The following is a 20,339-nucleotide window of genomic DNA, read 5'->3' on the forward strand; positions in this document are numbered from 1 at the left end:
TGCACATGGAAGGGGGTAATGTCTCTACTGGGATTCGAATATATATCTCGTCATTTAACTTATCTTGTACATCACCAAAGATCTTTAATTACTTTTCCGCGTCCGGCAAATGGTACTTTTTAGTAACGGGACCGAAAGAGTAGTAAATTCACTTCTGGGCTTCGAAGCCGCTTTCCTGTTTTTGCCGGGTAAGTTATAAAAAAAGCTAAGATTGATAGATAATCTGCCACACTCCACTGTTGGACTGAGTTTACGAGGCTTGAATTTCCTAATAAAAATGGGCAAACCAAACAGTAGGTGAGCCGGAGTCACTTCTCTACAATTTCCAATTGATTTATCGATTAAGCATATCTCATACGAAGACCCATGTGGCCTACGTGTGCTTTCTGGACAGATCACTCATATTCATTGGTTGATCATGATTGCTTCATAACAACTGCTTTAGAAGTGGAAAGCCAGTAGATTTCAATGACAGAAATGGATACAAAATACTAAAAACAAAGAAAAGACGAGAAAAAAACGGAACAAAAACAAAAAGCACACAGTGTGTAGCAAAACCTGCATATTAAGAAAAGTAATAAAGACAATATTGAAAGCAAGAGCAACAGTATCAACTATGGCAACATCAGCAACTATCAGCAACATGGCACTAACTGTTGTAGTGAAAATAGCTGGTTTCGTACAGTTTGATAAGCTTCACATTGAGTCAGACTACTGCGAACAAAATAACTTGGACCGGGTCATTGGATTTGGTAGAGAGAAAATCCTTATAACTTTGCAAAAACAGACTGAAATCCAAAAGTGGCCAGGTAGACAAACTGCAAACAGAATTCCCCGACCAGCTTTGGCACCTATCCGAGGCAAGCATGACTGGCACCAGATGGCGCGACAATAACAAGGTGGCGAACACAGACGAGGCTGAGGAAATGAGACATGAGACAAACACCACAGATGGTGGTGACGTTGCAAAATGCATGGCGCGATAAACATAAGTTCCGTCTGTCTTTGGTAGAGGCAAAATAATAGGACTAAAACTCAGTTGTCGGCGATTTGTTGCGTGTTGATTTAAAGTTGAAATCACAGTTGTGGTCCTCCGGATGATGATGTTTGATGCAGAACCAACGGTCACACCTGCAAAAGGAGTGTACAGAAAGTTTCTTTGGGAAAATTTCAGAAAATTTACAATGGTGCGTACAACAGCAGAGAAATTCAGCCTGGTGTATTTCGCTCAATTGATGGGTGTCATTCAACCAGCTGAGTGTTGGTATTTTCCTTACAATCGTCAAGACAGTACAATGTGAACGAGTTTCCTATCTTCCTGAGGTTATTTAGCAGTGATTTCTATAGGACGTGGCGAACTTCCTATAGAAAATCTGACAGCAAATTTAATGAGCCACAAGTGTTTCCATTATTTAGTGAAATTGTTGGTGTCGAGGCACCTGATCGTTATTTAGACACACACACGTTAGCCACTTCGGACTGACCCACTTATTTTGTCCGTCAAAACAAAACTGGTCGGCAATCTGCGCAGATGTTGCCTGTGGAGTGTTATGTGGGCGGGTAAGCGTTGAATTCTACAAGTCTCGAAACAGTCAGGGGTTTACACGAAGAAAACGAGGAATTATTGAATAAGTCAGTATGATTTCATAGGTAGGATAGTGGTCCACGTACATATTACAAATAATGAGCTTCAATCTTATCCAGAAAAGGATTTGGTAAAACAGTGGATTTATGACTGACAGAGTTTCCCAGGTTGGGTACTGGAATATTTCCAGCGGTCTAGTCTTTTAAAATGTAGATATTTTTGTAGAGTAGCTATACACAAACCATCGCTACCTTCGGACTTTTGAGCTGAAGACCTAAACTGAGGACTCATAGCGTCTCCTACTCTGGGCGTGGAAGCCCTGTTAGTATTCCGGACGACATACAGCCAAGAACAGCGCATTTACAAATAACTCCATGCCACATAGAGCATGGCACGGTGTTATCACTTTTGGTCACTGCACATAATATGACAGCATGAGAATTTGAGCTACCGCGGACACCCTTCTCTTTTTTATTCCACATTTCCGTTCATTACCCACTCCATTCCTTCTTGCTAACATTCTATTCTTCTCCTAATTTTTAAAGGCCGATAAATCCGCTCATTATCCATTACCGTTGACTGTTATAGGTACGCTTTACTCAGCCAAGGCACCTTCAGGCACCGGGAAATTAGCATTTCAATTTTAACGTTCAGCTTCCTTGGCAGTCTGAAATAAACTGGCAGCAGTTTGGGGTTGCATGTGCACTGGCCTCGCCTCCCACTAACGTGTACTACCTGAAATAAGGATTCAAGATTTAAGTTCGGTTTTTGGAATGGCTTACTCATCCGCCTCACCTTATGTTCTCTTACTATACTGAAGCTGACTGGTTCTACCAAGATCGGTGTTGTTTCAAGCCATCGAGCTGAATGCGTGAATGGCTGCTAGTCAACAGTTGGCATTGTGCGGTTGGTGTGACGGAGTCTAGAGAAGTAGCCCGTAAACACTAATAATAGCTGCTTGTTTATTTAATCTACGTACCTCTCAAGTGACTGCGGTCTTGATACTTTCCAGGACAGTTTTCTCAAGGCCGATTATGAGCTCAGTTATTGTTATGGTCAGGCTTATGAATGTCCAGGGATACATGGTGCTGCTGAGACGCAATCACGTGATCCTCTCGGACCGGACTCAAGACACTTGAATAACGGAAACTACCTGTTGCAGTTAAATGATAACCACAGACGGTTTCTGTATCGCACTAACTTTTGAAACAACCAAAACCGCTTGACTGCATGGTTGCCTCTACATTCAAACTGATCTCCAAAGAAAATAAATCACATATGAAGCACATGGGATTCATCAATGACTATCGCTCATTCTAGAACGTCTACGCATATTCTGAGTACACACTTGTTCGTTGCTACTTCCATCTGCTTACTTCGGGGTGCACAGAATATGCACACCTCGCCTAGCTATTGTGGAAACCTCTAACTTCACTGTGAAGCGAACTTCCAGAAACCACGCACTCTGTTCAGGAATGTGGATGATCTCCCCAGTGAGTGCTTGTCTGATATGTTACCCTTTGTCTGAGAGATACGTAGGTCCGTCCAACCGAGCTTGAGTGAGTTGACAGTGGCATCCAATCACAAGAAAGTTGCTCTCAATGAGTGTAGAAATGACAGCGGTATTAGCTTGAACTTCGTTGTAACTAAGCTCTTTGCTTTGTTCATTTTACGTCATATTATGATAGCCCGTGGAGACATATCTCGAGAACAACAGGCTGGATTTAGCTTGAGATGAGGTAATGTGAATTCTATCTTCACGCTCCGTCAAGTGCATGGGCATAGACGCCCTACAGTCTTGAGCTTGTTGAAATCATGTTTGCATTTGGCTCTGTGGACCGCTTCTTTATTCTTCATGCACTTGCGCAACCGGGTATGCCTACGAATCTCATCATTACCATATGCTCTATGTATTCGCGTAATTGTGGGTACATGAGTGTGTACGCAGAGCTTATCGAAACTCTTCCTACAACTAGTAGCATACAACAATGGTATTCACTCCCTCCACTCCTGTTTACTTTCCTAATTAATGATGTTGTGAGGCGAACTCTGGAAGGTCTTCAAAACTCCAGCATTCAGATTCCTCTGATCTGGAGCCTTGTGCATCTGCAGTGTAAAGACCATAATTTTCTCATTCCTGGAGAGTGCAGAAAATCTAGAAAAGCTGACAAATGCCGTCCACCGCTTCGGTGTCTCGCACCCACAAGGCGCAAAGTCAAACTGGGGAACGTATAGACTTTGAACGTGCTGTTGGTACTGTTCGCCTTCCACCTGACCCTTCCTGTACTTGCGTTGGCCTACCAGTGTTAATGGAACTCGTGCAATCAGTTTCCCGCCAGATTGTCTGACGGTGCTGGCAGTATAGACATCTCGGATGTTTGCACTAGGCTAATGCTAGGTCGATCTATCTAAATTTTTCTTTACCTCATACGTCACTATTCAAACAAACGGGTATGTTTGCATCGCTAGGGGGCCTTACTGCACCGCTCATTTACACACGTGATTTATTTTCACCTTCTCAGTTGCCTTACGTGCAATCGTAACCCCTATTTAGGAGAAAGATGTAGCCTGAATCCGCCATCTGGACACGAACGTGAGTGACTGTAAGGCAGTTCGCGCCGAACCATCTTGTAACTGCGGTTCTTGTGAGGAGTAGGTCTGATGCACGACAGGGCTACAATTACGGCTATGGGTAGGCAGATAATAAAGTAGAACTAAGATGGGATATTCATGGACACGAATTTCCGGTCAGATTACGAGTTCATATGAAGATAGTAGTCAATACTTCGAAGCGCGTGAGCGGGAGAGAGTGTGCATATTTCTGGAGTTGATGGCCGTTCCCTGTGGCCCAAATTTTAAACACTAGAAAAACACACTTACCAGCAGCTGAAGCCTGTGGTGAGGCTGGTCCTTTTGTGACATGCCGAGCAGCGTTTTCCAGATGACGACGATGACGATGGGAGGTTATCCACTCGGTCGTTATTCAGCGTTTTTTGGCTGTAATTTGGTAATGTTTTTGGCCCGACAAGTGAAGCCTGTGCTGAAGTGGAGTTCGCATTTTCATGAATTGTTCGTGTAGGTGAATTCTGACTGGCTGTAGTAACTAAGGGATCGTTCTGGCCACTAGGGATGAAAACAGTCAGTACAAACTTGTCAACTGTCAACGCTTGACCAGCGTTTCATCAGTTGTTTAAGGACATCGCAACGGAAGATTTCAAAATAAATGAAGTCACAGAGGTTATTTAGTGCGTAATTCAGATTGGTAACACAGATTTGTGACAGAACCCTTAGTTCTGACAATGGTAGTCTGCTTCGCTGTGCATTAAAAATTAACAGTAGTCCCAAGGGTTCAGAAGACCGAACTTCACTATGGAAAACTGAGGAAGCGACAAAACGAGCGAATGGGTTGATTGGAGTATTCTGGAGGCAGATTCACCAACCAAAGCTTATTTTGATGTGTTTGCATGGCTACCCATAAAAAATAAAAAAATTGCGTACCCGATAAACTAGCAGAATACGTTATGGTGTAGTCTAAGGATTAACAGACTTTCCTGCAGTGGTCACCGAAAAAGTGAAAACCTTCCGGCAAGAGCTTGGAGAAGGGATGTATTATGTATTGAGCAACTATCAATAACTACCAATAGGAGTATTTTTAATGCACGAATCGAGGTCATTGACGTCAAACCGATGGAGGGACTTATCTACACAATGTAGAGTGTAGCGTGTTTGAGAAGTGTCCTAGAGTGCTTGTGCAACCAATCACCCACCGCCAACAACTAAAGAAATGACCAGTATGCCTTCTAACATAAGGATCCAGCGTAATCTAGATGCGATTATGCCTTATTCAGGTAAATCCGAGTTAGACCTGATAACCTGCATTCCCCCTGGTTAATTGTCGTTTCACCAGCGAAGACCAAGTTGTTTCTGTGAACTACGACTCATCCTTCAGTCAGGGAGGACTTTTATGTGTTCAGTGACTCAAGACACTGCATGATGTGGCTGGGAAGAAGGGCGCCCCAAGTTACTCAGTCAAATTTGTGTGTTATTATTATCCCTATAGAACACTACATAACACTATACACCACGCACGACACTACTATGCAGCAAAATCTGTTTTGATTATTGGGCTTGCGTAAATTGGATGAGACTAAGCGAGGAGGATTTCAACACCTCCGAAGAAAACTGGATTTACTTTACTTTACCTTACATTTCTCGACAGCCGACTTTGTTCGACTGGGTGCAACATGCATTTGAACCAGGTTACAATTACAGGACAGTTCCAGATCGTCCTAGTTCTAGGTTTGTCTTTTTTTCACCTCAGACCTAAGCATACTTTCTATCGAAAATACCTGTCAGGCATGTCTTCAGCCACGACTTTACACAAGCCCTCCGAAACATTCGGAGGACCAATCATGATAACTAGCCTCAAATACTGATTAGACTGTAACGCGTCATCTGTCAGTAAAACCTGTATCTCCTTCGATCGAAAGCCTACTGGCATTCTGTCCAATTTGCCTTCTGTTCACAGCACTTGGGTCGCTTTGGCGTCTCGATTACCAATTAAAAAGCGTAGAGAAAAGTGTGACTCATTCCAAAGAGGTCTTTTATGAAAGCTTGCGGCAGCTTCAAGCTTTGCGGCAATAAATAAAAAAATTGAGATAGTATTAGCAAAAAGCTTACAAAAGTTGCCTGGCAGAAGAGCATAAGACCATCCCCCTTCAACCCTAATTAACAACACTCAAATAGTTGGAGACGATTGGTCAAAGTCTAAGACATTCGCGGCCCAATGTGTAAAAACCCCTTGGGAGCTTGACTCCGACCTTCCTTTACTACCGGCTGCTGCGCTTTTAGTCGTCTCGCGTCCTTACCGCAACAGGGTAATTCAAATCCTCGTCTTGTGCCGAGACCAAAATCCTATCCACATGATCGCCCGTCTAAGTTACCAGATTGTCTTTGCTAGGTTTGACGAACTAAAGTCGATAAACATGATTGGAGACCGATATTTTGGCGAATTATTGTCCTTTTAGTTTGATTTCTGTGTTACGCATAATAGTTGACGAAAGTTTTGAACGTGGACTAATTGGGCCAATTTAACTAAATGGTTCTTTTATCCCAGGCACGAAATAGCTATTTCAGATATTGATCGTGAGTCACAATCACATCTGCAACTCGAAAGTAATGGTCAGGAGCTACTATTTATGGGCATAGAATGAACGTGCGGAAAATCCATTTATCAACGTTTTCTTCATAAGCTCCACCGTCATGCAAAGCGTGAGAAACCACCGATTGTTTTGTCAACCTCAGAGTAGCAGACTCTCCTGAGAGTCAGCAACATTTTGTAGCGAATATCCCACGCTGTTAGTGACATTAAACAAGGTTTTGTGCTGTGAATGGCCTGTCAAACTCCACTCAACGAGAGTAATTAGTATGGGCCTTCGTAGCCTTAACTGAAAGTCTGGGACTTTCTATACCCTATACTTTATTGGCTGTGGGCATCGTTAGCTAGCTCTTCCGGATTTAGGATCATCATCGTTGGAACGCCATCTCCCACCCAGCAGTTCCTATAAACATAAATCAGTGAATGCTGATAAAGTGGGGAATCAATCTCGGAATCACGACTCTCATAGAACACAAATCCGCCCTGGATAACTTGCCTCTGGATTGCGATGTCATGGAGGCGCTGTACTGTCCTCCAGAATGGCACCCTAGCTATTCGAGACGATTTCAGTTTCCCATATGCTTCTGGTCATGGATTGTTGAACTGAAAACTTATGTTTGATGTAAGGGGAACATGGTCCAGTGGAGAAGATTCAAAGATGTTGATCCTACCCAGTATTGGGTTTAAATCCGGCTTAAGATTCTTGATGTGTTTCCCGCTGCCTGCTGTTGGCTACGAGATGTACTGTACACATGTCAGATTTGGAATGATACCTTTTAGGGTCAAACTTCGTATTCATCTTGAACTGAAGTTGGCTGAGTCGCGGGCACCAGCCACAATTCTTGAAAACCCGGGGATGTCGTGAAAGTCCGCACATCAGTGTAATTCCTGACTGGGACAAGGGAACCTCACCTGTAGTTCCAGCTCCAAAAGGCAGGATTAGGATGACTTCCGGACGAAATACTGTACAGTACAACTTGGACACGAGGTTTTTAATAGCCAGATTCAATTCGAACATTGTGCAGTGTTGATTACAGCTATCGTCGAGTTGTAGTTACTGTTGGGAGAGTTGATAGAGCTGGCAATGGACTCCCACTCTGTGTTTTACACTTGCCTGTCTGCAAGCCAAATATGAGTGATAAGTTGCTAGATTTCGGTTTATCCTGGTGTTATTCCACTTCAGCGGTTTCAATCTAGAAGCCATTCAATTTACGCCAGTATGCAGCTAATTTGATACAAGGCATAGGCAGACAGCGAGGCACTTATGTATTTGCGTGAAACCAATTATAATCTCCCATCATGGAATGTGAATGTTAGGGCAAGTTAAAACCGACTATCAAAAATAATCCGCCACCGCTACCCCTCCTAGTGTTATAACACTAACTAGACATCCAACGAAACCGAAGAACATTATCTCTTGCTACGCTAGGGATAAATACCAGGTACGAAGCCTACAAGGTGCCCGACATGGATGCATCACAATCAAGCTGCACTGGAAATGGTGCTAGACACTGAGTGATCCAAAGTTACACCGAAAACTACGAGAATCCTTCGTGTAAGTTAAATAGTGTGGACAAAAGCCATTGGGATAAAATGAGCCACATCATTCAAAGTAAGTCAACAACATTAATGCAGACAGCCCAACTATTCCTTGGTAAACTCGGAAATGTGATTCCTTGCGTTAGCTGATCCGCAAGTATACTGTCAACTTAGGGGCTGCTGAAACCCGATGTAACATGATTCCCAAGGAAAGTAAGGCTGACTTGAACTTCTGCCGCTAGCACTGCTTCGGCACAATAGTTTCTTGAGGAGAAATTGTCGGTTTCAATGACCACCCAGCACTCTTGTGTTTGGCAAAAGAAATGGATCTTTGAGGACTATCGAGGACTATCGACCGTGCTATCAGTCATAGCACGCTTTCTTATCGCAGCAGCATGCGATTTAGTTGCATTGCGTGTGGAGTTTTTCAACTGTTCGACCAACCTGATAATAGGACAAACCCATGACAGCAAGCAAAATTGATGAATTTTATCCAGGTTCCGTGCTTCAGTTTGTCGGTAAAAAGTAGATTTAGACATGTAGATTACCCCGTTAATCAATGCTGCATCAAACATTTCGCAGGTGAAGGCCTCTTTGCTTGACAGATACAAGACCAAATCACCGTTTTATGGAGATTACAACTGCCTTTTCTCATTGGTCAACGGAGGAGCAAATCAAATCGAACTGAAGAAGGCAGCAATTCCAAAGACAGTCTTGAGTGAAGTTTCGGATTCATTAAGCTTCCAAGAACTTCACCTTTTTCAGAAACTCCCATTTTATGTGGAAATCACAAAATTCGAAAAGCCCGGAAGTTTGAGCATTGACAAATAACGGTAGAGAAACCTGCCGCGTTCGATTGCCCAGGCTCCTTATTTGGATTAACTTAAATTCCTGCGCAACAAAGCCTCGATAGCACACGACAGAATGTGTTTGCTTCACCGGATATTTAACGGACCATCGAACAAAGGATAATAAAAAGGTAGAGGATAGATGGTTTAGTTTAGTTTATGGATGTCAGTTCCATAGACCAGTAGTTGCCACTATTTGGAACACGAGTATTGCGAACTCACTTTGGTAGGAGGTAAGGGTGGACTTGAACTCGAGAAGGAGCTGGTACTACCACTTGGGCAGTTGGTATTTCTATGGAAGAAAGATCAGTTTGATCGTATTGGGAATATTGGGTCAGGTGTTTGGCCAGAAATTTCACTAATGGAAATGGTCTGATCAGTGTTGTTGAGGAAGATTCACTCTGAAAATTTCCAATTCCTGCACACCATGGATCGACCTGTGCCCCACTGAAGTTACTTTCATTCCACTCAAAATAATCATGTAGGGAAGATTCGTCTGGCATCGCGTCCACCTGTGTTGGGCTCATGTCACCAATAAACCTAACTGTGCCGTCATTGTCTCCTTCTGCGGACGTATGGCGGGGATCCTTGTCTGCGTTTGGAATTGGGACAATGTGAAAGAAGTTCTGAAAGTCAAAGAGGAATGTAGAGCAAATGAAAAAGGTGCCATTTGCATGAGAATATTTCATCCTATCTAGAAACAGATGAGCACTGTGACGGTGCATCAGTCTTTTACTACAAAAGTGAACAAGTTTATAAAAGAAACTACTCACAAATTTGCTGTAAACTCTTCGAGTGCCTATGACCGGTTTAGCCCTTCTTGGGACTCATCAGGTAGGCGCGGTCCCCTAGTTTCCGTCAACCCTCTGTTCTACTTGAACCCAAATTGGACAGTTTTCGAGAAATACACTCGTTTTCAAATCAATTTGGTTTTCACGAAAAACTCAGCTGAATTGCTCGTTTATGATATTCTACAACTGAAGGTGCTGCTGAACAGATTAAGGTTCTGATTATCTCATACCCTGATAAAAACCTTAAATATTCTCACCAAGGTTCTTGATTTATATGACGGAAATGACTTTGCTTTAATGTTTATGCAGTCCAAGAGTGCCTAACTCTAAATACACTGTGGACGAAATAACCGATAAAAACGGAGCTGTTTAAAATAGTTGAAACTATTTCCAGTAACGTTTTAACAACTTATAGACTTTTTGACCGTTTGTTTTATTGAAACTTGAGATGTAGCTCTGGCAAGACAGTAGGCATTCCAATGGAACAGCAGTGGAGTGCCGAACTTTTGCCATCCTTTGATTGTGTATGAAACAGATTACAATAGTAACATTTACTGGCCGGAATTCCGTAGAAAAGAACCTAAGATCAGTCTTTTCACCGTAATCTGTTAATTATCAAAAATCCTTACGAGTGTAGACATGGCTCGGGGCGTAGTATTGCAGTGTGGCAATTTCATATTTTCATCGATTGGAAAAGGTATCAGATGTTAACTTACGTTTCTATAGTGCGTTGGTGATTGGATGTAAGTTACTGCTGGAATCAGGGATCCATTCAAAGGTACCAAGTGGTAAACAGGGTGAGCAGAAATGCTGATCGGTTCAGTTGGCACTGCGTTGCATTCCCTGGAGAGTAAGCTGCTTTGTTGTTCTCCCGGGTTGAAATTAATCGCATCTTCTGAAGCAGATTTCACATCCCCTCCGTCGATAGCGTATCCAAGATACTCGGCTAGCTGACTAACTTCTTCCTCCGATGTATCGAGTTCAGCACCAGAAGGACCAGAAAACGCACACGGATTGGGATTCAGGGAGAAAAATCCACGCTTTCGTTGTGAGTATTGTTCTTTCGCAAGATGAGGTATTGTTACCACCGAATTCCAGTGACATGCCGGATGTCCTGCTGGTATGGGTACGGGACAGAGACTCGGCTGTTGGTGGCCTAAATTTACCTGATGGATAGTACTCGTGGTTGGAATGTTGGCTGTGATATTATTTAGTGGAGCAGCATGCATTTTCAGCACTAAACGGAGGAGCGAACCATGGCCTATGTTTGCCAAGGCTAGTACTGTTGCATCCGGCAATTCATTTCCATCATAAAGTAGATGTTGCTGAGCAACAGGAATTCCTGAAGGGGATAAACAATGATTTTGTATAATGCTGCAAAGTATAGGTGTAGTATATGTATTCAAAGCAAAAGAAAAATCAAAAGACAGTGGAATTGCTTGCATAAAACTCTAAAGGAAAAGTGCACAAGACATTTTTAAATCCATGACTCAGGCGTCTCATGAGAAAAAAGTGCTGATCAACTAGGATGAAGTAAGACCTTCGCACTGCATGGTAGGTACATATAGGGTTTTCTAAAATGTTGGACAGACCGTTTCTGTTCTGAATTACAGTGGTCATTTTGGCAGTGCAACACTCCACAATATCTGTTCCACGTTGGTCAAACTTGCAGTATTATTTACACTTTTGTCGGCTATGAGAGCACGTAAAGATGGTTGAAGGCCCAATAAGGTAAATATTGTGGGAGTCTGGCACTTTTTACAATTGTGCCAAGTGCATTATACAGAAACAACTCAAAATAGTTCTAAAAGTAACATCTTACGCGCTCAGAACAAACTCCGAATTAAAAGCGGTGAATGAGCAATTACTGGGATGAAGTGACCCTGTTATGTGAGATCTTCTGAACCCATAAGATAAGCTGCAATCCCCTTATCTGCAATGCATTCCCAAGCACTGGACAAACTGAGTTCATGCCATAGAGTAGAATGATCCTTGTGACACGCCTCGTGTACTGCATGAAATGCTGAAAACTCTGGGAGCACGATACTGTGTTCCTTGAATTTCAAACAAACGTGCTTGTGGGTATTCCACATGGGTCCTCGATTTGTTTTAATGAAGGACTCCTACTTCGACAATCCCAACGCCCAACAAACCAGCTGAAGAGGCACCATGCATCCGTGCTTGTCACAAGTCGGCGCGTTTTATTATTTTTACCCGTATTTACTTGCAACACCATCACAAAACTGGATTCATATGAGAATACTGCTTACATGAAGTGCCCCCAACGTCTTCGAAGTCTAGTGGTTTCCTAACGCCAAGATATAATTTCCTCCACATCAAGCATAACCGCTAAATGTGTCTGATTTTGTTGTGTTCACCTGAAGCGATCAGCCAAAAGTCCCCTACTTTGGAAGATACTTTTTCTGAAGGGATCTATGACCGTTTAAAGAAAATTTGCAGGACTAAACAATGGATTGTAGGTAAAGAGAAATTTGTGATAGACATCGTCATGGTATTGTTTTATTTTCTTCTAGGGCATCGACAGAATTGGCAATAAAGTCCTTTCAAACGCTTGTTGTCAGACACTCGATTAATGACAGAATACAATTAAAAATGGGGGGTGTTTCTTGCTGAGAAACAAATTTACACATAAAGTGACATTTAATGTCTTTGTGTTTGAGTTTCGATTGCGATTGAAATCCTTCAGAACCGCGTGGTAGTGGTTTTAGTTAAGGTGTGGACACCCTCTCGCGGGATGCTTATTTAAGGGACTATTTTGTTCACCTTCACTAAACTGAAATATTGTTACAACTTTAACGCAGTGCCAAAATAATATACTTTGTCTGTGATCATAGAAGTAGAGTTAGTAAGCTGATTGGCTCTGCCATGGTCCGATTTGCTTTGTAATAGTTCGCACAGATGAGGTGTGTAAAATAGGGGTTTGTTAAGAGATGGAGTTTCAAAAACTACTTTATTATGGACAGCACGAAATAAACTGTGCTTTCCTGTGAAGCACGAAAGCAAAGTGCTTACAAAGTCGGGCTAAGACGAGATGAAAAGTCTTCGGAAGCTTGTTGCAAGTTTTGCCAATCGTTGGGATCATCAGCTAGGTGCAGTCCCGGAGTTCCGGTCGGTCACATTTAATAACTGAAAACCAGTATTTTACTAAATGACGTCTGCAAACCGGGTTAGTGCCAAAGGGCATTTGAATGAAACTGCACTGAAGTCCTAGTTTTTAGTGACCTCAGAATGAATATATCGCATGAAAACCGCTTACGATTTTAGTCGAAGTACTATTTAAGAGACGCATGTGGCACTATTCATTGCAAACAAGGTTAGAGGTAGTGTAAGTAGGTCGAAAAAATGAGCTTCCAGCATGGAGCAACAACTTTGGGCGCGGAAAACTAAATATCTGCCTGAACAACTGGTGTTCATTGATCACTGTTAAATGTAAGACAGAAATATTTGATCAGTCTGCAATGCTGTCACCTCTCAGATAAACTACTGTCGTATTGTTCGGTAAGTTGAGTAAGCGTTCACGCTGATTATTCAAAAGCTGGCGCAACCAGAGAATCAGGCAGTAGCGAAATATGAACTCACTTCACTCATAGCTAAGCACTACGGCAGTTTTTAAAGTTTATCGATCTGGTAGCTGACACATTTCCAAAAACTGTGGCAAGGTCCATTGAAGTCTCAAAAACATAATTTCCACAGACATGGTCACCTAACAACAGAAGAGATGATTGGTAATTGGATTACGAGTTATTGGAAACTATCTATGTTAGTGCATGTATTTTAAGGACAGGAAGGAGTTCACATAAATTTCATGGATACAAAGAGCTTCGTTTGAGTCCTGTCTAGGTTATATTAGTTGAATCGCGAGTTTGTGTATTTCGTTTAACATCGATAGAAATCAAGACGAGCACTTACTCACCTTGGACCTAGCTACCCGCGAAATAATGAGCTCACGACAAGTCCGTGTGATTTTATGTAGCTTATTAGGTCTTGGAATAATGGTGATGAAAAACAAGCGGACGGTTTTGAAGTCTGTTACGGCCCAGGATATGCACTGCGGATGACCATAACACATTCGCAAGTTGGGGCCGGTACTAGTACTTTGTTTGTGGACAAGCCAGAATGAAGCTTTAGGATTGGAGGAAGACTGTTTCGGAGAAATTAAATGACCTCATACGGACCGTATATATCCTGGATGCCCTAGAAATCGTTCCCATATTTATGGTCAAATAACAAGTTGCGACTGGTAATTAGATTGCAAACAATTGTTATTAGCGCTAGACGTTGAGCTAGCTTATTATTTTTAAATTTTTTTTTTACTTTTCAATTTCTTGGCAGTAGATTTACTGTTTGGGAAGCAGGGCGATAAAGTAACCGGAAAATGTTAACTTTTATTCGTTTTCAGTATACATTATTTCCCATACAATTCATGAATCCAACGTATTTGACATAATTAAACTATTTGATCACAAATATCCGCTAGTCCGGTCACCCTTTGTGACTCATAACTTGGTAAGTTATTAAAAAGCCGGTTTGCATACTACCTTCTAAGGCGGTATCAATGTAGACGGTGATTCCATTCTTATTAATTAGCACCTTGAACTTTCCCGAATAAAAAGGCCATCAAAGTGAAAAAAGTGATTCCTGGTGCAGTCAAATTTTGACTGACTGACAAGCAAGTGGGTGTGTTTCTTTAACAAACCGCTGATTTTCATGGCATGGCTGATATTACGGGGTCCCGGGTTTGATGCTTGACCGAAAGCTGTGGAGATGTATAATTCGGAAGGCTCTCCACAGAAAGCATTTTGTTTTACTTGTCACTCATCAAGTGGGAAAAGATTGCGGATTACTAATTGTAAAGCTGTTTGCTAGGATAAGTCAAATAATTTATTTGCCATGCAGGCATGTCGGCGGATAAGTTTCGATGACGTAGAAAGCTGAATTCGCCAATCGGGAAGCGTCGTAGGTGATCCGTTCCACCCACTTGACGATTCGTTATAAGAAAGAACGACCTAGTGTGTAGTGTGTAGTGCCCTTCTGGAACCCACAACGTCATCACTTCATTAAGGTGAAGAATTCTCCACTTCACTTGAAAATCAACACAAGTGCTGTTTCCCATCAGAAATGGAAACTTTATTTCCGAGGTAAAACCAAAGACAAAGCCATCCTAATCTCGACCTGAAGGGTAATCAGTATCTGTATAAACTACGCTGAATCACCTCAGAAGGGTGAGCATGCGTGATAGATTGTGGACCTGTCCACGATCCTGGGACCAATGGATTCAAACTAACTGCTACAAGCTCGAACACAGTCAGGATTAATAAAGTGCACATCACCGTCCTAATACCTTTGAAACATTTGCACAAAAACAGCTTTTCAGAGCATGTTGACTGAGATTTACTAATCAAAATTCGAACTCTTTACTTCAAAATTCAACACTTTCGAGAGTTTTACTTTTAACTGAAGCAATCTGAGGGACTTTCTCCTATTTTACGACATAAGCAGTGAAGCAGTGGAAGCATATAAGTAAACTTGAAGGAACCAGAATATATCACCAGCAGAGTAATGGGGGAAATTTGGACGGATATACTCCAGGCGTTTTCATTCAATTAGATATAGGTCAGAAATATATAAGCCACCCGAAAATGTACAGCGAAACCGAGTAAAAGTTAACTGAATACTACAAGAGACGAAGGCAAGTGACGCAGTGCTGATAATGACCACAGGTCTCCGCCCACGATCCGAAATCAATGGTATTGCGACTGCAAATGCGAATGAAGTGTGAACATGCAAATTGTGGGTGACAATGCAAACGGTAACAAACCAAAAGTACGTACAAAAACACATCACGTTGGAGACGAATGGAAGTTTGAGTGATAGGGTTACAGAGAAGAGGAAGTTTGAAGGCGATAGTGTGATAATTTATGGTTCTGTGCCTCTTTACAACATAGTCTAATATGATGAATGATGCCTACTTTGAGCACAGTTACTGTTCATCGGCAGTGATCGAGTTAAATGTGCTTACTTGGACGTATTCATTATGGGGCAACAATAAGCCTTTTTGAAAAAGGTTTATTTCATCCAAAGACTCAACATAGGCGTTACAACCACACAGTTTTAAGCTCAAGGACAAAATACATAATGTGAAAAAATATCCCAACCACCAATCTTTTTTACTTTTCTCAGCCTTAACGTGATCTAAAACAGCCAGGATTCGTATATTTGCGACAAAGCTTTCCTTGGAGCACTCATGACCAATTTTGTAGGATGTGTACATGAAAGAGGGGAAAGTTCGGATTGATCACCGCACTAATTGGCCCAATTGTTTGAATTGTTTTGTACTCGACAGATGCAGTAAGAAGGGACTCCAGGTCATGAGTGATGTGTTCCCACCCATGATCGTCACCTCTGGCCACACGCTGGCGCGAGAACAACCGTTGTCATAGGTGGAAGGAAACTTACTTTGCACACAAAAGCACCACAACATGAAACAAGTACCTTCAAGCAATAACTGAGTGTGCTTGAGGTTGGGTATGTCGAATGTGAGCACCTGATAAGTAGACCGGGTTTTTTACGAGAGCGAAAATTGTTCCTTATTTGTCCACGCAACCTATCCTGCATTAACAGGAGAACACATCACGATGAATTAGAAGATACAATCCTTCCTATGCGACTTAGATTACGTGTCTTACTATCGACAATTCACTAGAGGAACAACCGGAGATCGCGCTAGCCAGAGTAGAAGCACAGTAGGTTTCAGAGCTAGGAATTTTGGAGATACGGCCTTCGATAGGCCACATAGTCCAAAGATCAGGGCAACAAGCGCTTTTTGCCGAACGAGGCATCAGAAATGAGAGGTCAAATACCATCAGTATTAGGATAAATCAATCCATATGGTTGATCTTCTACAGTATCCAGCAAAGGGTGTGATAACGTACATAGCCAACAGTAGTTGGATCGAGGTGATGAGGTATCTGTACAGCAATTGCAAGTTCATTATTATTGTGAACGAATTAAAGAACGTAATCAGGAGTTTATATAGAATCTGGAAATGTGGACTTCCTAGCGCTAAAACCACAAATGTGTTCGAGCGGATTCAACATAGACATTTCAAAATATCTTTTACTAAACTAGCACTCATCCGAATTTAGACGCACCGGAAAACTTAAGACAAAAATCACACAAACTATGTAAGCAGAAAGTTAACTGAATCGTAAATGCGGCTAACCCATGTAATACTACAAAGTGTTTGAGCTTACTAGAAGCGGAGAAAAAAGGACAGATTCATTTCACCTTCGCACATCATAAATGACTTGTGGAACAGGAATTACATCTGAGTTACAGGCTTCAGCCACCAATGCACACTCAACACCTAGCCTAACGTATGATCATTCTAATTCTAGATTAACCTAATAACTGAAGCAGTCTGGAGTTTGGATTAGCCTGTACACATTTCAAAAAAGTCGATGGGTAAAGACATTAATTATTATTCAAGATGTGTGTTGCATTGTTGAGCAAAGCAGGTAACGTTATTTCTTTCGAAGTGTATACATGTCTAAGTTCAACTATATGTACGTATACTGTAAATCTTATATAAGGAGACAACTCAAAAATTTTCTATCAAGCAAAATTAGGCCTAAAACTGAAGAAAAAGTGGCTTTAGCTCGTTGTAAGTATTATTCAAATGCGGGCTACATTTCCCAGTAAACTAGTAACTATAAATGGCAGAGAACTATTGTTAGATAGAACGGGGCGATGTTGTCTTGTGTCGTGCATGGAACACAGTTTCATTGGATAAGTTCAGATAAGGTATGCTTACGCATAAAACCATTGTGAGCTTTTTTTACGTTTTATAAGTGACACTCCGGCAAAGGTGACGGATATACGTATGTTCTTTGCTTCCATTTACGTCAAACAACTATTTTGGATTGTCATCTCGTCTATCTACGTCACCGGTTTGATTCGTTAAATCAGCCTGCATCAACACAGGTGCCGCGAAAGATACGAACAGACATGTGTGTGGATTGGTCGGCTGACTACAAGTGAATCGACCAATCCGACTAACTGCTGAATTGAGGGAATCGGTGGACACACCAACCGATCTTCAACCGGTGGGCTGTTGAAATATAATGAGGCGCGACACACTAGCAACGAGAATAGCTTACGTTTCGTTCCATGTGTGAGCTTGCCACACCTACGTAACAGACCGTAGTGTTGGTCGTTATTCTAGTTATCATGCATGACATCTGTCACTCTGTGAGAAACGTTACAGTTACGGTCATTCGTTGCCGGGGTAGACTATGCCCATACGGTTGTAGTCATGGCATCTTGAAATATGTGGGTGTTCAAGTCACTCGTGAACAATTCTGCAATGAGCTCATGTTACACCGGCTGTTGCTACACTCGCTGCACTTGCGCTTTGCATTTCAAGACCAGACAAATCCTCGTCTGTTCTCCAAAACTACCGAAACCCAGACAGTATCATGATCTTCGTCATCGTGACAGTCACATGATGAGTTTACTACAGACGTCAACAGCTGTCAACTCTGAATCCTCTGAAATAGTCTGCATCGTCATTCTTTTCTATTTCCATGCTATCCGACTATTTGTAGCACACAACGGCATCGTACTAATAAACTATCGAAATGCATAAAAATCAGCTCAAAATCAACAATAATTCGAGGCGATATACAAACGGCTTATGGATTTTTATCCACTTCTAGCGCCATTCAGCTCCACCCTGAATTTAAGTGCTTGGTTTGTATTCGGTGACCATTACCATCGCTCACCTCAATTGAGTCGGCCTGGCAACACATTAAGGCAGACACCCAAGTATCGCCTTAAGTGTTTCTATGCTTTGGCTTCAGTGCCTGCAGCAGACCGATAAAATAGCCAGGTCTCTGCCGCTTCTCAAGAAAGCCCGCATGTATAGAGGATATTACTGCTAGGGAAACATAGAGTGAAATGCAGATAGTTACGTTTCATACAGAAGATCATTTTCATAATCATCAGACTCAGAAACCGTGCAGTACAGTGTTGTACAATGGTTATGGCTGCCACATTCTCGTTCGCCGATGAACTGGGCAGGGGCAGTTATCTACGCGTTGGAGGTGGCAGCAGCTATTAATGGATGCGTCGGTACAGGGGCGTCAGTAGACTTTGCTTTGGGAGAACTGGGTGGAGTGACTATGCATCAAAGGCCACAAGTTGAACGCCAGAGCACCACTGAACAATGCCTGACGAAGTCTCTAATCATTAATTTTTTACGTCTTGGGGTCCCATCCAGGAAAACGGCAATGACCAGCGCAGCCGAGATTGCTGTCCATGGTTTTCTTACTCTATTGCCAAGATATTGTTTTTCTTCTCCTGGCACGTTTCCACTCTTCGCAAGTTTGTGCAAAATGGTCTTTTCTAGGAATTTGGTTGGCTAACATACGGAACACGTGACCAGTCTGGGAAGTGTGATCAGTTCCCCTATTTCTTCCGAAAACCATTTGACGTATTTCAACATTACTTACCCGACCTACCCACCGAACGTGGAAAATGCAAACTAGCATGTCTCCTTAGTGAAAAATTGCCATCAGAACCCACTGTTGACTATTCTGATAGTTAATGATTACTTAAATGTCTGTTAAACTAAGAGAGTTCTTCTACTCCATGTAACGAAATAACGACATAGGTCTCATTCGTCTTCAATTACTAGACCTTAATCACGTTATCCCATGTTTTGATTTACTTGCCAAACGAAGGAACTTGTCCTTTGTCTGAGATACATTACCAGATGCATGGAATAAAAAATTATCTAAAATCTTGTACTACATGAGGTTTATGTCACCATGAGGAACAACTACTACGTTACCTTTGATCTGAAATATCCTTGACTTGACCGAAAGCACGTCTTCATAAGGATGGACCGTTACTGGTGTTACCCCGCCTGACAGTGCGCGTATGAAAATCAACATCCTGGAACTTTGTTGTCGATGATGTTCTTCGAAAGCCTTCCGCCCTCCGTTTCCTTGGATGAAACTGTTGAGTCGGAAATTACGCCGTTTTTGTATTCCGCTGTCCGGTACTATGGCCTGGCAAGTGGATGCTGCTACCTCTGTTGCGCTCATTAGCCATCGTCCAATCAAATCAAATGTTTATGTAATGTGATGCTTAACCAGCCAATTGGATTATTCAGAAAGCCAATCGGAGGCTGTCTGGTGAATCACCTGTCTAACCCTCGTTTGTCGAAGCGTCGCGATGGCTAGTGAATCCATTGGGTAGGCGGACGATGAATGACGTCTATTGGGGCTAGCTAGCAAACGATCGGCTACATATCGACCACGTAGCTGCTAAATGAGGTAATGCATGTTTCGGTGGAGCGATGCAGTTATCCACAAACGGACTTGAGTTCAGTT

General features: G+C 42.2%; 1 protein-coding gene across 1 annotated transcript; it reads right to left on the reverse strand.

Moving 5' to 3' along the window:
* Window positions 1–1,028: 1,028 nt before the first annotated feature.
* T265_14949 (hypothetical protein) lies at window positions 1,029–20,043 on the reverse strand (the record flags this gene model as incomplete). Its single annotated transcript, XM_009175921.1, has 5 exons — window positions 1,029–1,131; window positions 4,466–4,708; window positions 9,353–9,756; window positions 10,638–11,263; window positions 19,796–20,043. Coding segments are annotated over 5 exons (1,623 nt in total), but the record flags the coding sequence as incomplete, so codon positions are not given.
* Between the last annotated feature and the right edge of the window lie 296 nt (window positions 20,044–20,339).

Source organism: Opisthorchis viverrini (genome assembly GCF_000715545.1).
Source record: "Opisthorchis viverrini unplaced genomic scaffold opera_v5_299, whole genome shotgun sequence".
NCBI lineage: Eukaryota > Metazoa > Platyhelminthes > Trematoda > Opisthorchiida > Opisthorchiidae > Opisthorchis > Opisthorchis viverrini.